The sequence below is a fragment of the Suillus plorans genome, assembly GCF_016647745.1.
Source record: "Suillus plorans strain S12 chromosome Unknown HD556scaffold_64, whole genome shotgun sequence".
NCBI classification, from domain to species: domain Eukaryota; kingdom Fungi; phylum Basidiomycota; class Agaricomycetes; order Boletales; family Suillaceae; genus Suillus; species Suillus plorans.
The window spans coordinates 172,752-193,578 of NW_024537448.1; the positions used below are offsets into that span (position 1 = coordinate 172,752).

The following is a 20,827-nucleotide window of genomic DNA, read 5'->3' on the forward strand; positions in this document are numbered from 1 at the left end:
TGTTCCTTACCAGAAAGCTAACTCCCTTACGAAGGCGCACTCTCAATTTCTTAGAGTCCTCCAGCACCTTTCGTCTTCGCCTCTATGGCTTCCTTTCTCATCTGTATGCCTCTTCTAGGTTTCTCCCGCCCGACAATATTAATCATCCTTGCAGATGGACCGAACCTCTGATACTTTGTTTAATAATCTTTACTGCCTGCGTATTGATATCTCAAGCGTCTCACTCGATCCTTCTTCCCTCGGATTAGTCTATGCCAAATATGCGTTTCTGGATTTCTGCTAGATCCTGAAGTTCCAATATCAGCTTTATTTGCATCATCAATAACGTCGACATTGAGGGTAGGTCCTTCCGCATCCGGTTCCTTGTCACGCGGACTCTCCTTAAGGCCCTTCTATGATCGTATATCGTGGCCTTTCAAACTTTCTGAGGCTACCCCGTCATGTTCGATGCCTGACATAGTAGTTGGTCCAAGCAGTTTGCCTCATGACGCTTCGCGTCAAGAAAAACAGATCATAGTAGATGAGCCTTCTCCTGAAAGAAAACTCATTTCTCGCTACAGCATTTCACAGCTCCCTTCATCAATAGCATTCCCCTTCGAACTCGAACTCAGCCTTACACTGCCATTCCGATTAAACATCGATAACGCACACGACAAGGTGTATCGTGATATGTCATACTTGTGCCAAAGTTGGGGAAGAATCCACTTCATCGCCATTCTCAGCTTCTGGTTGAGCTTTATGCCGCACTTCAAGTTGTCGTCGTGACTTCAGCCAATGGCGTATGTGTTTTTTATTCATATTTCTGTTGCGCTAATTTCCTCTCAGTGGTCCCCAATCATGTACTCGATCATCGATGCCGAATTTTTGTCTCCTGCTTCTATTTCATTGTCTGCATCCTTGTGTTGAACATCTGGCTTCTCAATCTATTCATTGCTGTGATAACGAACTCGTTCTCTGCCATACGTGCAGATACGCAGAAGAGTGCCTTTGGTGCTGCACCGTGTGTTTCTTGACTTTTCCATGTGCTAACGCTAATGTTATTCCAATTACAGACTAGGACTTGTCGTCGAAGTTGGTCAGACGGGAAACACATTTCTCAGAGCAACCCACTCAAGGAATTCTACACCCATATGCGCTGGTGCTGGGTGTTTCTGGCTCTCATGTCGCTCGTGGTACAAGCCACCGCCAGTGCTGATATTAACTCGGAGCTATACCCCTGGTTGATGATATTTCAACTAGGGAGGTTCTATAGGGTGATTTTGGAGTTCCCGAGAATGAAACTGCTCATGGCGAGTCTAGTCACCATCTGAACATCTTACAAACAACTAAACCATCTCAGCTCACGGTCTTTGGAAACCTTTATGGTCTAGTGAACATGACAATTTTCTTGCTGGTCGTCAACCTCCTTGCTGTGTTGGTCTGCGTGGAGCTCATTCGCGGTGATATGAATGACTCGATTGGGTTAAATTTCGGACAGTTGTGGAATTCGTTCCTCGCTATGTACCAGCTCTTTTCCTCCGAGAATTGGACAAACATCTTGTACTCGACAGCAATTACAGGGATTTCCCTGGGGCAGGTGGTGATCGTGATTATTTTCTTATGCTCGTGGCTTATATTTGCAAATTGTAAGTCGCCTAAAGTGCTCGTGCATATTGCTTGCCCTCCTTCATTGACGCACATTGTTTTCTCCAGTCATCATGATGCAGATGTTTGTCGCCGTCATTCACGAGAACTTCAGTGTCGCAGAAGAAACGAAGAAGAGTAAACAGGCATCGGACTACTGGGTTCAACACCACCCACAAAGGGTCACGCACAATAGTTGGACTCGCAAGTTGAATCCATATCAACGGATCAAGGCGGATCTGTTCGCGTCAAGGTCGAAATCTTTCCTTCGAACCTGGTCTTACCAATGCAGAAGACGCTTGTGCAGGATTATGGGGTTGTTAGACAGCACAACCGAAACGGGGCTGTATGTGTTTTTGAGTGTCTGAGATGACAAACTGCTGATATCCTGATGCGAAAGAAATCCGTTCTGTTGAAGAGTGCGAGACATCTGCCTTCAAAATCATTGACGATGCTTTAACAACTGTTTTCTGGAACTATGGATTCTAATGATGTGTTGTTGGCGGACTTACGACAAAGCCATTGTGAGTTGACAGCAGTGCAAAATGAAGAGACAGGGCGTTATCTGTGAGCTTTCTGGTATCCAATAAGTGGCAGCTTTGCTGACATGAACTTGTAGTGATATTCTCGCCAAGGTGGGCAACGGCAATGACACGACTGAGAACGACCATGACGAGCATTCCGAGTGGAAGGCGCAGAAGGCTGGCCCCTCGTGCTTGGAACAATCCTTCACCTTCTACGATATTCTCCTTTGACAACTTCCGATCCTCGATGCTCATTCTTTTTGAGATTGTATTGTTGGAAGGGTGGATCGATGTCATGTTGGTCTTGATGAGTATTACTGGGAAGAACCAGCAACTGCAGGTCGATGTTTCACAGACCAGGCCTGTTGGCTTATGGCTTGCTTAGTATCATCATCAGCAACTTCTCATAGTCGGAATGTGTCAAACATTGCTGCAAGAGATTATGAAGACTTGTCGCAGGTCCGTCCAATACCATTAGCTCTCTAACGATCCAATTCACATAGTGTCGTATTCCAGTTTATGCATGCACTAACAAGATCAAAATTGTGCGGGGTATTGTAAAACAGCAACACCACATCAGTGAACCGGTGAGGAAAGTAGAAGACTATATATCACGATATATAGTACATAATCACAAGAACTAGCATAATCCTGCTATCGACAATCACATTGTTATATTTGGCCTTATAGAGGAAAGGAGATTCCCTAATTTTCCTACGACATTTTATGATCGGGAAAAGGTACTGATTTCACTCAAACTCACGGTTGAAGTGAAGGTGTGGCAAAAGTTGATGGTTGAGCTAGATGAATCAAAAATGCCACAACAGAAGGGATTTTCACAACTATGAAGCTACAAGTGAAGGTCGATACCTTCCAGGCGATGACCATGTGTTAGCCCGTGTGGGTAACAGTAAGTTTCGCGACCTCTTTTGAACCTTAACATTATCGTACAAAGTTTCGAAACCAAAAGGATAAGACGTCATCTTCCAGAGAACGACGGTTGTCCATCAAGTGAGCAAAAACAGATTATTGTCTAGCAAAGCTAATAGTTGAGTTAATATGTGCCACCTTGAATTTTAACACATGATGTGTTAACTATTCTGACAGCCATCTACTATGTATCAGTTGGGAATTCGTGCGAAAAAGCATTACCTTTGCACACTAACCGAGATGTGTTGACCGAGCAAGTAACAAACAACCTATGTCCTACTCCGGCTCTCCAAAATAGGGATCACCAGGGGTAAACCCCTGGGTATCATGAGCCCAACCCACACCCCTACCCCTGGAGGGTCTTACCCCTCAGACCAAGGGTAAGGGTAACCCAGGGGTATTATAAGGGTACAAGGGTATCACAAGGGTACAGGGGTATTGTCACCATCTTGGCTAGAAGAGACATAGTAGGCTGACTTTAATTTATGCCTCTTTAGTCCTAGCCAAGTATGTAGATGAGACTCAAACCATGGGCAAGTAACTCTTGTACATTATGAACCATCTAAACTAACTTAAATGTTTCCTTTGATTATATTTTACTTATATCTTACTCAAATAATAGCCAACTCACAATATAAGATCACAATAAGCCCAATAACCATTATACTGTTGATAACTTCAAAATTTTATACTTATCCATCACTCCTATGATAATCAATTTGGGGATATATTATCCCTAGGCCCAGGGGTACTACCAATTGTCCAGGGGTACAGGGGTCTCCAGATCCAAACCCATACCCCTACCCTCAAGTACCCTTACCCCCGACCCCCAGGGGTTGCCCATACCCCTGCTGATCCCTACTCCAAAACCACACCAAAGGATCCGCACATTAGAACTTAAACGGTGCTATGGAGATTGTTTGGTTTTATATTGTTCTTTGAACATGAATCTGAAACAATACAGCGACCACGATATTTACCCTCTACTGTGTATATTCAGCCTATCCGCATCACACTGAAGGATCCGCGCATTGGAACTTGAACAGTGTTCTGGAGATTGTTCAGATCTGTAATGGCCTATGAGCACGATTCTAGAAAAATATAGCAACCACGATATTGAGGTTGTCTTATTCATACGGGTGATGATTGCGGGCTATTTATCAGTTGGGAACTTGTCCATATTTATCATGCAGTAGATCGATGAAGAAATCCACAGTGGATGACCATCCCTCACTCGAATACTGCGCTTGCTACTCAAAGGCCTTCCGCTATGCTGTGTCATAGCTTGACTATTGCATTCATTCGCGACACATCACAACGAGGGTCATAGCATCGCGCAGACGCAGCACCTTAATGGTGTAGTACCCTGGTGCGAAAGTTGAAAGCAGTGAGTAACGGCTCACCTGAATACCTTACTTAATAATCCACAAGGGCCTTACATAGTGCACCACGCCGATCAGCAACATTGAGTTTTTTTGCCCTGTACCAGGGCAATTGCATATACGTATATCCACGACCTTGGTGGCTTAGCTCCTCTATCCAACGACAAATCTGTTATTAGGACATATTATATATTGCAACGACGACATTCCGCTCTACTTCAGTGGTCGCTGACCTGGCTCGTTTGGAACTTTTGTTGTTGTCGGGCTAAGTTAGGTATTATATGGACATCTTAAGAGCACTAGGGATCACTAAGGAGAATCTGATCAGAAATAAAACACCCCTGCCGTGTCAAATATCATGAATAGAACTTTGAATTCGACATTCTTTTGATTCTTTTCATCTTGCAAATCCATCCTTTCAGTCAATCAAAGTCACACAGGCGGAATTATATCTGAATCATTGTGAAATTCATTCATAATGTTTAACAAGAATGCCAGAGGCACAATAGTATGAATCAAGGTATTCATGGATTATCAAAGCACGACATAGTATTTAAATGATAATAGACACTTAGTTTGAATCCAAAGTAGCATCGTCGAGTTCCGCCCTCTGTCTTGCAAGAGCATTGACAGACATGCCGGACCTCGCAGCATCAGTAAGGTCCTCACGGCAACTCCTACCAAAAACCTTTCTAGATAAATTGATAATATCAGTCGAGGCTTGTTGGCAGTATCAGTATAATGTATGCACCTAGTCCACTACTCAAGGAGTTTGTTGACCCGATGCTGCGCTTCTTGACCAGGGGGTCATTTGAAGAAGTCCACGATGGACCGCCAGAATTGTATATAGTCGAAGTCACCGTCAACGGTCCGCCATAACGTGATGGAAGAAAGTGCAAATCGTACCTGTCAATATAAGATAAGAAAACAAACACTATTATGATGACCATGACAACTTACTTGACAGGCGATATACGCAATCGAGCGAGGAGTGACTTTCTCCATCTTAATTATCTGCGCAACATGTTTTTTTGCCTTGAGTCCCCAGCCAGCCCTCCTGGCGTGTCTATTGTTCTCGATGATGTCTGCGCCATCGCCGTCGCCATCGACGTCCTTTGCTGAGGAGGGTGACGTGAAGACAGCCTTAAAACCCTGGCAACAAACAGTGAGATCATGGCCGGGCGACTCAGTGCCACGAACCTGCACCAAAATTCGCCCTTTGAAAAGGCCTGCCTCTAAATCGTCCAAATTGGCAGTATACTTTTCATACAAAAAGGCCGGAAAAGATAGCTCTGTCACAATATAACCTTGAGAGCGATCTCGAATCCCTGCCTTCGTGCTGGTAAAAAGTTAATGTTGCTCGGGATTTTCAAATGTGCTACATATGCTGGGTTATTCCAGTCCAGCTCGGCCGGGCAGAGTAACTTGCCACACACGTCGTTGATAAACCCGTGAGTATGTTTATCGTCGGGGTCCACCAGGGGATTCGGTTTGAGTTCACGATTGACCCAGTCGGCAACAAGAGCCTTGAGTTTTGATGTGTTGTCTCCTCGAGCTCCATCAGCTCCCTGCCTAAGCTACACAAATAATTGTCGTGATGAAGTCGACCATTAGTAGTATCGGAACAGCACATACCATTTTAATCATGCGTATATACTCGTCGTGCTCTATTTCGGAGGACCACACCACGATCCATGGCAAAAGTTCTCGTCAGTATATCATACGCCGTCTGCAGACGGTCTTGACTACATAAATAAATAAAATGTGAGGACACTGGTGACAAACTACAGGCGAAAAAAAACTTACTCAAAAGTGGCTGCGTCCTCATCATATCTTCTGTCATTCTCAGTGACGAGGTCCTCAATGTTGTCGAATAAAGCGATGATGCGCCTGATGCCTCTTCCTTGAGCTAGATAGTAATTCGTTTGCCTGGCAGATTATTGAGCGTAACCAACCCGACACATACATTGACAGACATACCTTTCTTTGGACGCACGCCCTGACTCAAGAGTCTCTATCTTTCCTTCCAGCTCGGCGATTTTGCGTCTCTGCCGGGCCTCCAGGAATGCTAATTGGGCTTCTGGAGGCTGCTCAAGGCCATTCTCGCTCTGCTGTCTTTCCGGGTCGACGACAGTCGCATCACCATTACCATGCGACATACTGGCCTCACCATGCAACAGTGACACCAAGAAGGGGAGCGACAAGGAATAGGAAAGAAGATGAGAGGATAGAGATTGGCCAGTAGCTTCGTTTATATACGGATTGACTGCTTCCGCGAGTGCTTGAAAACGTCCAATGTTCACGGTCGGTAGAAAATGGTGTCCTGGCTCCTTAAAGCGCAAAAGTATGTTAAGTAGTATGTTATGACTATAAATGGACATGGAAGCCGTTGGCAGCTTCCGTACGTACCTAATTTGGCTTTATGCGTCTCGTAATGTTGACATGCGAGGGCGCAAAGACCTTTGCGCTGTACTTTGGCCCTGCGACTCATCAGTACGTTTCATATGTAGAGCCTACGATGAAGATCCGGGACATGTAGTATCATAAGTCGACGCTTGAGATACAGCTTTAGTGACTTTGACGACTTTTGGGACTTTGCGCTTTGAGCCATCCCAAAAACCTTTGCGTTTCACAGGATCCTTTGATAGATTTTCATTGCCAGGGCGATGTGTAGATATCATCTTCGTTCCGGCAGCGCGTGTCTATTCCGCGAGTTCAACAGAAATTTCTTGGGCTGTCAGGGCAAATCAGTATGCTTCACGTGCCGAGAATACAACATGCAACCCACTAACTACTGAAAGTCCCTTGATATGCATCGTGTCCTCCTTGCTCCTCGGTATCATATCTTTGGGAACACGAATGGAGCTGGGTACTTGTCTGGACTTGGCGATCTTCATGAAGATTTTGTCATTGAAAAAAACATGGGTATTTTCCACACATGACATGAATGTCATAGTAGTTGCCAAGAACCGGGCCAAATCGAATGGCTTCGGGACGGGAACTTGCATATCTTCCTTCAGCTGCATCTCGATGGAAGTCCACTCGCTCTGGGGACAAGTATTGTCCAACATATATAGCTGGAGAGATATGTGAGTATTGCGAGCTTTTACCGAGCTTATGGAGCTTCCGAGCATACCTGATCGCCTTGAAAGAATATCGACAGGCTTTTACCTATCAGGTGTTCCAATTGGCATGGTGGATCTAGTCAAGGAAAGAGCTTGGCGCTTACCTCCAGAGAAGACCTGGGGGCTATCAGTGATACCGAAGATGCTGTAGAACCCTAGAGAATAACTTCATGAGAAGGCCAATTGACGGCGATACATAACTCTACGAACCAACTCCAAATGCCCCGATCTTCTGTTCGTCCGGGTTGCCATCTGCTGGGTAAAAGTCAGGGTGGATCATTTGAGAATTGAACCATCATACCAATCTTCGTCAGTCGTCCCCAGTCCTTATCTTCAAAATAATCACCATTGTTGCGAACAACCCATTTGTACAACTGTTGGGATGCTAAGCATTAGTAATTCCGAGGGCAGCACCGCCCCGAGCTCACCTTCATTGTGACCAAGTCCGGGAAATCGGTTGTGCCATTGATTCCATTTGTCTTGCCGTTTGCTCCTGCAGAATGTGTAGCGTAGTCCTTCGTCTGAAACTCTATTAGGACCTTCTTGGCTCTAGCATCGTCTGCATTCTGTAATAGTTCTCGGAACACTGAGCACATTTAGTCAACCGCACTACCCAGAATAGTGGCTTGACGAACCTGTAAACTCTTCAGGATATCGAGCGAGCACTTTATCGACCAGTGCACGCTGGTTTACTTCTACTCTCTTCGGTGTTCTAGTCGTCTGTACACCTCTTAGTGCGAGCACCTAATTTGGAACCATTTGGAACCAACCTTGCTCACCATATGTTACACCGGCGGCCTAGGTTGCTTTGCTGGTGTCCTGTCGTTGAAAGGGTATACAGATAGGAAAGATGCTGTGGTATTTGCTGCGAAAGCAGGCAGGTCTCTGCTGGCATGTCAAGAATAATGTTTGATTAAAGGATTCCGGAATCCACAGCGGCATTGACATGCAGCAGGACTTAGACGCCCAACAATGTTTCCTTCAGAACTTGTAGCAACCACGTAAATGGAAGTCGGGCTGCCGACCTTTCAAGTTGTACCCAGCAAAAATGAGAAGCAGCATTGTAATTTGTCACAACCCCAAGTTGTCGGGCATAGCTATTTTGACACGGTCCTGCCGCACCTGCCGCGGTCGTGACACGGCATGATGCGCATGTGACGCGGCACTGACGAGCCTTAAGCTTGACGTGCCATTCCTATATTCTATATTCCACTTCCAGATCAAGTTGGATGAGTTCACGAGTACGATGGGTGGGAATGCAAGCCAAATCACTGATGGTGCCGCAGCAATCATGATGAAGGATCATCGTTCGTCACGTGACGGTGTTGTAGTTTACAAATGAAGTTCAAGTTTTTTCAAGAACGGTGTTTGTAATGAGAACAGTGATGAGCATAAGATGTATTGCAACTACCACCGTGACTGGCACGGGCCTGGTGACCGAGTACTAGGTATACTGACAGCGAAAAGAAAAGTAAGCCGGAGTGAAAGGCGGTCTATCTAAACTGTAACACCATAAGACTACAAGGAATTTCTGATGCGGACTGTATTGGAAATTAGCTCATGTAGTAAAGTGGAACTGGACGTTCAAGTGCTGCTCACCTCTTTCAATCTACATGCGCAACACTCAGTAAAATGAATATCCTTGGTTCAACGGATCTTGGGGACCTTCATCTTCATCGGGTGGCGCGCAGTAGTAGAGGCCGAACTGGGAATCCGAGGCAGGGCCATAGTAGATGGTACTTGTATGAGCGTGTACATCCATGGAAGACCCGCCTGCTGTGAGGTCACTTGTGTATGAATACGGCTCCTCCTGGGCGGGCACTGGCAGCACTGCAGATGATGATTGCAGGAACAGCTGACTGGTACTAGGGCCTGAGTTAAGTGGTCTAGTTAACTCCTGCATTGTCTGAGGCATGTAGATTGGATCTTCTGGACCCACTAAACCCAATTTGGTTCTCAAGGTATGGCTACAAAATCACAAGCATGGTTTTGTCACATTCCGGGTCCGAGTCAAGGCAGCAGAAACAACTCACAGTCCTCTGTGATGAAGATTTAAAAACCGCGCCGGTAAAGCCTCCTTGTGGATCGGGAGTGACAATGCACGTGTTATGGCTTCCATGTAGTAGGCCTGGCGCGAGGCGTATATTTCACCATGGAATTGCCAAGTCTTCTTCTTATTAGTAGAGCTCGGGATAGCATCTTCTACTATCTTGTCGATTCCGTACTCCACCTGAAATTAGTGAACATCATGTACACGAGAGTATATAAGTCTATGACTCACCCCGGCTGCAACATGTGAGAACATATTAAGTGTCGTCGTAGTGATCTCCTTCAGGAACACCTTCTCGCGCAGTGGCGTGTAAGGACTGCCATATAGATGGTTGATATGTATCTTCTCCACGATTGGAGTCGAAAACACGAGCAGGCTGACATTCTGTCCAACGACTCTCTCACCATGTAAAAAATATTGCCATCGGTTGGCCTCGGATGAATCGAGGAGCATGAGTCTACGATTCTGCATGTAGGTGATGCGGGCCTCATCGCTCAACGTGGTGTCCTCGGGTTTGATTCCGAACTCTCGTACCAACTTCTCTGCAATCTCCACAAGATTATTGCGAAACTGCGAGACAGGGTTGGTCAGCAAGATGCCAAGTTCCTTTGTCAATGCTACTTCTGGTGTGTTGCATTAGTAGCTGGTGATACAGTACAATAGCAGTATGGCACATACTAGTCCCATACATCGAATTGGCTTGATTCAGAACTTCATTAAGGTAGGCATCCCTGCATTCGTCCGTTTTGTTTTGCGGCCAAACAACTGTCATTAACAGATCCATCACCAGGCACTTCTGTGCCCATTTGACGGTCGGACGTTCACCCTGGGGCAGATCCCTTAGGGCCAATTTTTTCGCCTCTTTCTGGCCTCCACAGTTGTCTGAGACGAAACTTCCAGATCCAATTGAAGGTGAGTTATTCTGCACGGCGCCACTTGTGCTGCTAGTGCGAGTGTAAGGCTGTAAGCGGTGCGATGAACGTTCTGAAGACGTCAAACACCGCTTGGGATTTACGGGGTCGTAGGGTATGGGTTCAAAGCTAGCTGAGTCGGACGGCTCGGGAGTAGTCATAATGCTTCAAGGAGAGGGACTTTGGAAAGTTGGGACTCACCGTCTGGCAGGTGAGTTGCATTTTAGACAATGGAGTAAAGCGAAATATAAGAAAATCCAGAGTATGACATTGTTGCGCTGGTGACTCTCCAATGCATGTGTTCAAGTTCAAGGCGTCACAGTGCGGCCATCTGATAGAACTTTATACCAATAAAGACTTGGACGTCACGATGCACATGTAGTGGGTTTGACTCACAGACTCAATGGACTTGGAGAACCCCAATGATAACTGACCAACTTCATCATTGCAATATCGTTTAAAGCTGGAGTCAGTATGCAAGGCCTTCATTGTGATCATGATGGCACATGGTCCAGTGCGTGAAGAAGATGAGTCCAAAGTTGGACAGTGCAGAAAACCATAACGTGTGTCGGAAGAAATTCATGAAGTTCAAAGGTTCATAAAAAGCAGAAAAAAGTCGAAAGAGTCGAAAGATCGTTCGATTTGGGCAAAAGTCCTCTGATTGCCCCGAAGCGGACTGAGAAATGTACACCCTGGGTCGACCTTTATACAGCTGGGCGGCTGAATCTGTTAATAAGATCTGAGGGTGGTGGTCTAGATGTATATAACTTACTAGTCAGTAGTAGGTCGAGGACACCGTGGCTAAACACATGGGGAAACATTTTGATCAGCATTCAGTTGCTTTCATGACTTTACTAATGATAAGAATTGCGGCGTACGATCGAGCTGGAGTATATTTTAAATTTCACAACTCCTATATTTAATGTTCATGCCCCACCACACCTAAGACTTGCTTCCAAGTAGAAGTTGTTGTAAGTAATAGAACCGGGTTCTAGAATTATTGGAACATGACAGATGTGACTGGCGATGAGTCTCTTGACTCAGAGTCTAATCTGAAATGTTACTTCATGCCCCAGAGTGCGGCGGTACTACTAATAGCCACGGTGTTGCCGCTGAGGCAAATCAAATCGAGGTTGTGGGCGTTTATCTGTGGCGCCGCTTGGATCCTGAGTGACACTACAACGCCGCAGCGCGGCCACTCTTATTACTAGTACTATGTAATGAATCGGAGTACCAGATGTGACTCGGAACCTATGAATGCATGATTTTTCCTTGTGCTAGCTTTTGATCCACCCTTGCAAGTGACAGACGACAGAGAATGCACAAGTGAAGACAAATTCCGGTTGTAAAGTGGGCTTTGTGTGCCTTTCATTTCTGGTCCAGCAATTTATGTAACTCAACAAATAAATATGATTGTTACACTGTGTGCAAAACTACATAGACACATGTAATGGTGGATATCGTGACTGACTACAATATGAAAAAGATCATAGGGACAATACACACTAATATTATCATAGCACAGCTGCTCGTCAGATTATTCATCTGACGCACAGCCTGACTCGCAGGCTGAGCGACTGCCATCAGATCCAAAAATCGAACTATCATCATCATCATCGCTTTCACACCAAGCCTGGCCGTGGTCGTTAGAATCGAGTTTACATCCTTTATGCCCTATCACCGTCACTCCTCCAGCATGGAGCATGTGTCTAAGGGAGCCGATTTGCAGATCAAGGCTATGGATATCTTGTTGGGACAGCATCGTTTCATCTTCAAGAATGGACTTCATCAAATCTAGTTCGTGAGAGCGAATACATTGGTATCACATTCTTGCGGAAATGGCCCGGCGAGTGACCTGCGGGAGCTCGAGCATCCGCTCGTTGACATAGTTTGCGCCATCAGAATTGGGCTGAGTGCAGTTCCACTTTGAACATGAATTTACCTCTCAAATTAGGATCCGCATTATCATGATGAGATACTCACGGATGTTTTCAAAATTTTGAATCTCTTCGTTGGCAAGTCACAATCCTCATCATGGTCACCACCTTGAAATAAGGCACACTGGGCGGAGCGCTTATGATGACGACCGTGAAAAACAAGACTTTTTTGCATGGTTGCTACTGAGCTACCCACTTCAGCTTGTGGGGCAGGTGCACCAGTAATATGAGTAGTAGTATTTGGGTTCCACAAAATGGGAGAGCTGCTAGATGTAACCAATATGGAAGTCGAGGAAGGTTGAAGTTGCCTGGAGTATAAAACATGAGTGAATGTGCTGTGAACAACCCAATATTAAGTCGACAAACTGAGGCTTGCTGAGGGACGACCAATCACTCTTCGATGGCGAACAAGAGATAATAGTACTCATTGCTCATGGTCTGCGTTAGTCTGAACACTTAAGCGATTCTACTTCGGTAACACCCGGTTATCAATGCCATGTGTTGGACTTACTATAAGTGTCAATGGGAGGAAAAAGAAGATAAAACACGCCAAAATGAGCCAAAGTTCGGAAAGGTCAAGTGACGAAACAAAAGATACAAAACCCAAAATAGGATGTAAAAGTCACAGTAAAGCCTAGGCTCGTGACCAGCCGTGTATTATACTACCATGAATACTCGAGTGGTGTAGCCACTTGAAAATTTGCTACAGCCCTCCGGGCATCCAGGACTCCAGCTTTTCTCTCGAGTCAGAATACCAACTAAATATTTAGGTTAAGCAAGGTTTCTGCCATGCAGGCGGCAATTCTTAAGTCAAGATCTTGTGAGTCACAGTTGGCTGCCATGGTCCGTCATGCAATACTTATTAATATTCAAATCAAAAAATTGACTTTGGAACCTACCTTAATTGCCACTTGATCAATCATTTGCTGGTGTCCAACCGTGACTGGCTTGTGTAACTGTCTGAAGCTGCTGGTGACCTGGCCCACGAAATCTCAAAGACAGAATCTTGACTCAGCCGCTGTCACTGCGACCGCCTCTGAGTCCAAGTCAACTAGAGTTGCATCTTATTAGCACCTCCAATAAGCGCACAAATGCGCCTCGGAGGATCTCAGGCTCTTCCAAGTTGGATCGTCGTCCTTCTCTCAGGTTTGTTTCTGTTGATGGTGTCGTGTGGTGCACCGGGTTGCTCTTGGGAGAGGGCAACAGACACCCGTGGACTGAACAGACACCGTACATCTTGTCATTCATACAAGAAGTATAGTGTTCTCGCAAGTCAGAAGAGACAGGAATGCGCCAAAGATGCGGCAGTATCATTGCTTGCACGTTTATCTCACTGCCGCGGCGACCTGCCGGCGAATCCTTCACACGTGAGTCCTTGCTACCGTTGTTCTCATTAGTCACTCATGCAACCTTCAACCTTAGATAATGGGCCGTCCTAGACCAATTGCTACCCGTAGACCGTTGGCACAGAGGCAAAGGCAAGCGTCTGGCGCTCACATTATCGATACCTCCAATCTTGCCGACTCCCAACACCCCCACGATCAAGAAATTCCACAAAATGATGTTGATGTTGAGATGGAGGACGGATTTGACTTTAGTTCGTCTCTCTTTTAGTAGCATCTATTTACCTTCTTTTTCTGATCGACTTGTTCAGATGAACCGGCAGGCCATATAAGACGAATACCAAGGTCTTTCGATAACATCGAGCACTCAGAGGAAGACATCAATTACTCCAAGTCAGGTCAGAGTCCGTCAACTCAAAATTTGGTTGCCCTACCAGCCCAATCTCAAATCCGACGCGTCCTCCTAACACTCAGAGACATGCTTCAAACCCCTTTCAACATGTTTGGCCTCAGCCGACTGTACCCCCGCCGTCCTTCTTTCGAGCCGGACAGATTTGTTCCGTCCTCATTGCTGGGGAGAACATGTCCGACCGCTGCTAAAGACACTGACTCTTCACCAAGGATCTTTGCTCTGCCATACCCCTTTCCCAATATGATGATATATCGCCTCATGTCGTGGATGAACTCTGGTACCACTCGATTATCGGAAACTAAAGTCGCAGAGCTTGTTAAAGATGTGATGCTCGCGGAAGATTTCGACCATGAACACCTTGAGGGCTTCTCGGTGAAGCAGAGTTTATGAGAACTGGACAAGGATGAAAGAGGGAAGAAAATCACCTTTCCAGATGACTGGATCGAGACCAGCATCACCATCAACATGCCAACAAAGTCAAAGGAAGATGCCCCTAGGCCTTACACCATTCCCAGGTTCCATTATCGCCCTCTCGTTGAGGTTATACACGCAGCATTTGCGGATGCTCAGGCAAGGGCATTCCATCTTTTGCCCTTCAAGTGCCTGTGGAAGGATCCTCTAGATGGTCATCAAGAACGGATGTACGACGAACTCTACACTTCTGATGCTTGGCTGGAAGCTCAGGATGATCTTCAAAAATTGCCAAAGGATCCCGGATGTTCATTGGAATGTGTGATAGCAGGTTTGATATTGTTTTCCGACGCCACTCACTTGGCGAACTTCGGAACTGCAAAGGCTTGGCTGGTGTATGCCTACTTTGGAAATCTCATGAAATACCTGCGCTCGTCACCGACATCGGGATCGTGCCACCTTGTAGGTTTCTTGCCTTCGGTGAGCCCACCCAATCGAATGTTTAATAACCACCGCTAATATGGATTATCTGAGTGACCAGCTTCCCGATAACATTAAAGATATTATATGTAGCCTACCTAGAGTATCAAAAACCGGCATGGCCTCCCTTCGCACACACTGCCGCAGGGAACTGTTCCATGCGTGCTGGGAAATTTTACTGGATACAGAATTTCTTCATGCGTATCGACACGGAATTTTTACGAAATGTGCCGATGGAGTAATACGAAGAGTATATCCTCGGATATTCACCTATTCAGCGGACTATCCAGAGAAGTGCATTTTCTGTTGTATTCGTTAAAAATGTGTGATAGCTCATACATTTCCAGGGCTTTAATCGCAACTATCAAGGACATGGGCTCGTGCCCATGCCCTCGCTGCCTCATGCTGAATGGCTTATTTAGTTACCTTGGACTCGCGAAGGACATGAAATCCCGCATAACCAACCTTCGAGTCTATGTAATGGCTAAGGTCGTCAAGGCTCATGAGTTCATCTATGCATTAGGAAATACAGTCGACGGTGCAAAGGTCGAAGACACCCTTGGAGAAGGGTCGTGGGTACCTATCCTGGTAAGTGCAACCTGTCGAATATGATCTGCTAAAACTATTCTGAGCAGAATCAATTTGTTGCAAAGCTGAGAGTACTAGGCCTTGACCCATTTCGCATGCTCGTCGTCGACCTGATGCATGAGTGCGAATTGGGTACCTGGAAGGCGCTCTTTACACACCTAATAAGGCTTCTTTATGCCCTCCCTGAGGGTATTCGACTTGTCGCGACCCTCGATGAAAGGTATGCGGAGTTCAATATAGATTATCATCACACGCTAACAAGTTTCATACTTCTCGATCCTATGTTAGATTTCGCCAAGTCCCGACATACGGTGGCGGTGCGATTCGCAAATTTGCAAACAATACTTCTGAGATGAAGAAATTGGCAGCCCATGATTTTGAAGACATCTTACAGGTCAATTTGCATCAAATTTTTACGTAGGCTTGTTGACATTCCCTACAGTGCGCTATCCCAGTTTTTGAAGGACTTTTCCCTCCCGACCACGACGCAACCGTGCAGTCTCTGCTATATTGGTTTGCAGAGTGGCATGCTCTTGCTAAACTTAGACTTCACTCGGAATCTACCTTGGCTTTTCTGCAAGAAACGTTCAACAAACTCTCCCAGAAGTTGCGAAATTTTCGCCGATACTTGCGTTGCCTTTGATACTCGGGAGTTACCAAAAGAGAAAGTGGCTCGTCAAAGAAGGATTGCTCAGTGTTCTGAAAGTCACGATGTCTCCCCGGAATCTGCAGGGCCCAGGGTAAAGAAGTTCAATTTGAATACTTATAAGTTTCACGCCATGGGAGACTATGTGGGGAGTATTAGGTTTTTTGGGACCACTGATTCGTTTACTACTCAGATTGTGCGTATCAACGATATTTCTTCTATTATACACCTGAAACCTTTGTACAGGGGGAGCTTGCACACCGAGCCCTTAAGGTGTTCTATCCACTGACCAACAAACTAGACACTCCAGCACAGCTAAGTAAACACGAACACAGGCGCCGTGTACTTTGCCGGGTGGCAGAGGCGTCAGGCATATCCCCGTCCATCAGTCAATCACCAGTTGATCCCTCCTCCCCCGGCAAGCATCATCATATTGCATGCTGTCGGAACAATCCAGTCGCTCTATTCATGCTCCTCTGAGAGCATGATGATGACCCAGCTCTCAAGGTAGAAGTGGAGTTGTGATATTTTAAACACATACTTATGAAGGTTTCCAGAGATTCATACCGAAACTAAAGGACCATGTCCTTTACAGGCTGCGCAAGTTAGACATCAGCTTTTGCGACCATACCTTCACAGATGAAGAGCATAACTCAGTAATCATTCCTAACGACACTATCTACTCTGTCCACACCATGCAAGTACATTACACCCGTATGACATGAGGCATGAGTATGACACCATCAACCCTGGGACATATCCCGACGTCATGGTGCTTTCAGGCGAGACAACACTGATGCACCCATATTGGTATGCTCGTGTTTTAGGTATCTTTCATATGGAAACCTGGCTCAATGACGGGGGCAAACCTGTGAAGCAGCACCTCGAGGTTCTGTGGGTCAGATGGCTGGCCCCTGTATGAAACCATAAATCCGGCATGAGACACGCACGTCTTCCCAAGGTTGCCTTTGTGGATGAGTTGGATCCAGATGCATTCGGTTTTCTTGATCCAGGGCAGGTGATTCGAGGTGCGCATTTGATTCCTGCCTTTGCTTCAGGTCGTGGTGTCAGCTCTCTTCACCATGGACGATCGTTGGCGCATCCTGAAGGGGAGTTAGATGATTGGGAAGTTTTCTGTGTCAGCACGTGAGCAAATATATCTACTCCTATGATCCATTGATTCTTAATCTTCAGGACAGATTTGTGGATCGGGATATGTTTATGCGGTATACTCACCTTGGTGTTGGTCATCCGGCCGTGCTGCAGAACATGGTCAAAGATTGTCTCGGGTTCGAGTCACGAGGTGCTACCATCGTAAGCAACGAAGCAGAGAGGGACTACGGAAATAGCAGTGACAAAGAGCATTACACAGGATGAAGCGATACAGAAGAGGAGAGTGATGAAGAGATTAGTGACGACGAAATGGAAGATGGAGACTCGAACGACGGTGAAGAGGATGTGGACGATGACAATGACGATGACGATGACTTATCTTTTTAGATTCCCTCCGTTCAACGTAATGTATGTGTGCTGTAATATGAGCTTCAGCAAACTTCAAATGTGACATCTGGTCAATCAATGCATGATCATAACTCAGAAATGAGTGAGTCAAGTCAATCAAATGTCACTATGTGCAAGTTGTTATCCGATTCAAGGTAATTTCTGCCAGATAGACGCCTATTACAGTAGTAACAGATTGTGTAACATCTTGTAGTGATGTCAAAAGCTTTACTACTAGTAACTAACTTGAAGGATCCATACAAAGCACTCGTTGTATTTTCTCGTGATTGGTCTTACTAGAGTTTCCTGGAGGTAAAGCTTTTGAATAGGCTGTCTTTCATTCAAAAGCTTGGTATTTGATGTAGCTGACTGGCCAGGTGACAACCAATCACAGTGGCGTATCGGTACTAGCCAATCATGCCATCTCAGCGCTCTCTTCAAGTCATGCACATGAAGTTACTGCGTTTTTCGATCCCTTGCACCGTTTTTTCCTAATGAACCTGTGAAGGAAAGCCTTAGGACTGGAGCAATTTGGACGGAGAACCCAGAGAACGTCAACTTGACCAAGGTAAGCGCCCACATGATGATCATCTGGCCCTTCTTCCTCACTGGTTTCCATTCATCTATACAGACGTTTTTCTCGGAGTGTTCACTTGACAAGAAGATTTGTCAATTGTGCAAGGCTCACGAGCGATACTACATACAACTCATGGAGAAACCTTGGACCAAGACCGGTCGGTTCTTCTGTTAACTGTACCCTGATTTTAGTATTGATTGTTTTGTCTCGCTAATCTCTGCCTTATTGGCTTTAGTGTCTCTCGCTGTTCTTCGGCAGGTTTCCAATGTATAATGCAGTTTCCCTCTTCTTTTCTACGATTACTGTCTCTCCCTGGAATCCACAACTAGAAAACACCATCCCTGTCAATCATTTTTTCTACCATTCCTTTCTCAAAGTGGTCCAAGATGCGGTTCATAACCGCCCTTGCTTCATCACTATGCTTTTTTTCATTCATATGCGCTTCCCCTTATCGACCAGACCTGACATCCTACAATCTCAATGTAAACCAATCTGCCCAGTCTCCTATAGATTATTCAACCACAAGATCAAACACCACCTGCACTCCTTCTCCACAGAACTGGCATTCAATCCCAATGTACACTGTCCTTATGGACAAGTTTGCCAATGGTGACCCTTCAAATAATCAGTTCTTCAACTCCCCATACAAATGGGATTGGAGAGAAACCCAACTTCATTTTGGCGGTGACCTCAAAGGTCTAATCTTGAAATTGGACTACATCCAAGGCATGGGCGTCAAGGCCATATATCTCTCAGGTACAATATTCTTGAACATGATATGGCAAGCCGATAGTATGTCCTTATCTCAATCTCATTTACAACTCACACTCACTTCCTTTAGGTTATTCTCCTCTTGACTTCTCCATTTTGGATCCTCATTGGGGTACTATTGATGATTGGGTAAACTTTGTCGACATCCTGCATGCACACGGCATGTATATCATGTTGGATTTCACAGTCGGAACCATGTCCGAAGGGTTTGTTCACCCTATCCACCAACTACAATTACTTGCTCACTCACTCACACCAGTTATGTCAATGCCAGCGCTCCATTCAGTCTCACTGAATATCCTGCAATGATTTTTCTGTAAGTAGTTATTTCCGTTCACCTTGTGCCTGAACTCCCCTCAACTAACTTTTTCTCCTAGGTCATTAATGAGCATAATACTTCTTGCCAACTTCCCGTCTTTTGGCAAGATGATGGAACAATCCAGCCTGTAATGGGACATGACGGTTGTTACGAGTCTGACTTTGACCAATATGGTGACATGGACGCTTTTGGTCTTCACCCGCCTGGCAGCGTCAGCTTTCCAAATTTGCATCTGTACAGGACCGTCTCCGCAAATGGAAGCCTTCCATTATGGACAAACTCACTACCTTCTCCTGCATGACCACCACAGCCCTTGATATTGATGCCATTCGTGTCGACAAGTCCACACAGCTCACCATCAATGGCCTAACCGCTTGGGCATCTGCAACTTGTGCTTGCGCCACTAATCTTGGAAAGAAGAACTTTTATATCACCAGTGAAGTCACTGGCGGTGACACCTTTGGGTCCCTATACCTGTCAGTCACTATTTCACTCGCCACTGATACCAATTGATCGCTTTCACAGTGGATGTGGCCACACCCTGACTATATTGCCCCCCTGGATTTTTCCAGTCAGCCAACTTGACAGAATCCGAAAACCAGTATTTCTTGCACCCACAGTTGTCGAATGGCCTCGACGGCTACGTGTTCCATTACTCAATATACCGCTCCCTCATCCGTTTCCTTGGAGTGGACGACAAATTGGTCCTCACGTCTGATCTCAACACCAACTTTATCACCGCTTGGAATCAGATGCTCGTGACCAACGACTTCTTGAATCCAGACACCGGCCTCGCCGATCCAAAGCATTTATTCAGGAACAAGCAATTTTGATGTTTTCCGTTGGCCCAGTTTGGCGAATGGCACGTTGAGATCCGCATTGGCATCTTATATCATGTACCTGCTTATGCCAGGGGTTCCATTCGTAGGAGCTATACTCGAATGCCCGCTGCCGCAGTACTTACCTTTTACAGATATACTATGGCGAGGAGCAGAATTTCTACTTGTACAACTCCACAGCCTCAAACTATCTCTTCAGGTAAGTCACCAACTCCTTGAAGTGATTACTTTTCTCACACTGCTACTTTCAGCCGTCAAGCTATGATGAGCAACAAGGCTTGGCAGCACCACGGGTGCTACAAAAGTTGGATCCGTCCAATTCCCTAACATGCCGCTTGAGTCCGCCTTAATGGGATGTGATGACGATTGGAACTCGCTCGATCATTTTGATCCGACGACGGACATGCGTCGCCTCCTAAAACATTTCTTGTACCTCCGAACCACTTACAACGCCCTCCA

The 20,827-nt window shown here is 45.8% G+C and overlaps 5 protein-coding genes across 5 annotated transcripts; 2 read left to right on the forward strand and 3 right to left on the reverse strand.

The window, feature by feature from the left end:
* Positions 1-1,375: 1,375 nt before the first annotated feature.
* On the forward strand, positions 1,376-3,978 carry HD556DRAFT_1311781 (uncharacterized protein; the record flags this gene model as incomplete). The annotated part of the gene is made up of 12 exons (XM_041300574.1): positions 1,376-1,625; positions 1,693-1,876; positions 1,931-1,969; positions 2,243-2,335; positions 2,558-2,606; positions 2,651-2,734; positions 2,838-2,887; positions 2,975-3,057; positions 3,255-3,387; positions 3,451-3,544; positions 3,581-3,584; positions 3,818-3,978. 12 exons carry the CDS (start codon positions 1,376-1,378, stop codon positions 3,976-3,978), a joined length of 1,224 nt encoding a protein of 407 aa, XP_041156026.1.
* Positions 3,979-5,266: 1,288 nt separating this feature from the next.
* On the reverse strand, positions 5,267-6,036 carry HD556DRAFT_1244657 (uncharacterized protein; the record flags this gene model as incomplete). Its single annotated transcript, XM_041298466.1, has 4 exons — positions 5,267-5,365; positions 5,420-5,611; positions 5,660-5,791; positions 5,842-6,036. Coding segments are annotated over 4 exons (618 nt in total), but the record flags the coding sequence as incomplete, so codon positions are not given.
* Positions 6,037-7,206: 1,170 nt separating this feature from the next.
* Positions 7,207-8,283, reverse strand: HD556DRAFT_1244623 (histidine kinase-like ATPase; the record flags this gene model as incomplete). The annotated part of the gene is made up of 6 exons (XM_041298464.1): positions 7,207-7,504; positions 7,631-7,739; positions 7,795-7,839; positions 7,886-7,958; positions 8,013-8,170; positions 8,220-8,283. Coding segments are annotated over 6 exons (747 nt in total), but the record flags the coding sequence as incomplete, so codon positions are not given.
* A 925-nt stretch (positions 8,284-9,208) lies between these two features.
* Positions 9,209-10,706, reverse strand: HD556DRAFT_1447520 (uncharacterized protein; the record flags this gene model as incomplete). The annotated part of the gene is made up of 4 exons (XM_041307285.1): positions 9,209-9,551; positions 9,618-9,814; positions 9,866-10,257; positions 10,313-10,706. The coding sequence occupies 4 exons, from the start codon at positions 10,704-10,706 to the stop codon at positions 9,209-9,211; spliced, it is 1,326 nt and encodes a 441-aa protein (XP_041156029.1).
* Positions 10,707-19,014: 8,308 nt separating this feature from the next.
* Positions 19,015-20,362, forward strand: HD556DRAFT_1311784 (glycoside hydrolase superfamily; the record flags this gene model as incomplete). Its single annotated transcript, XM_041300575.1, has 7 exons — positions 19,015-19,231; positions 19,281-19,374; positions 19,398-19,416; positions 19,588-19,740; positions 19,770-20,005; positions 20,055-20,100; positions 20,150-20,362. 7 exons carry the CDS (start codon positions 19,015-19,017, stop codon positions 20,360-20,362), a joined length of 978 nt encoding a protein of 325 aa, XP_041156030.1.
* Between the last annotated feature and the right edge of the window lie 465 nt (positions 20,363-20,827).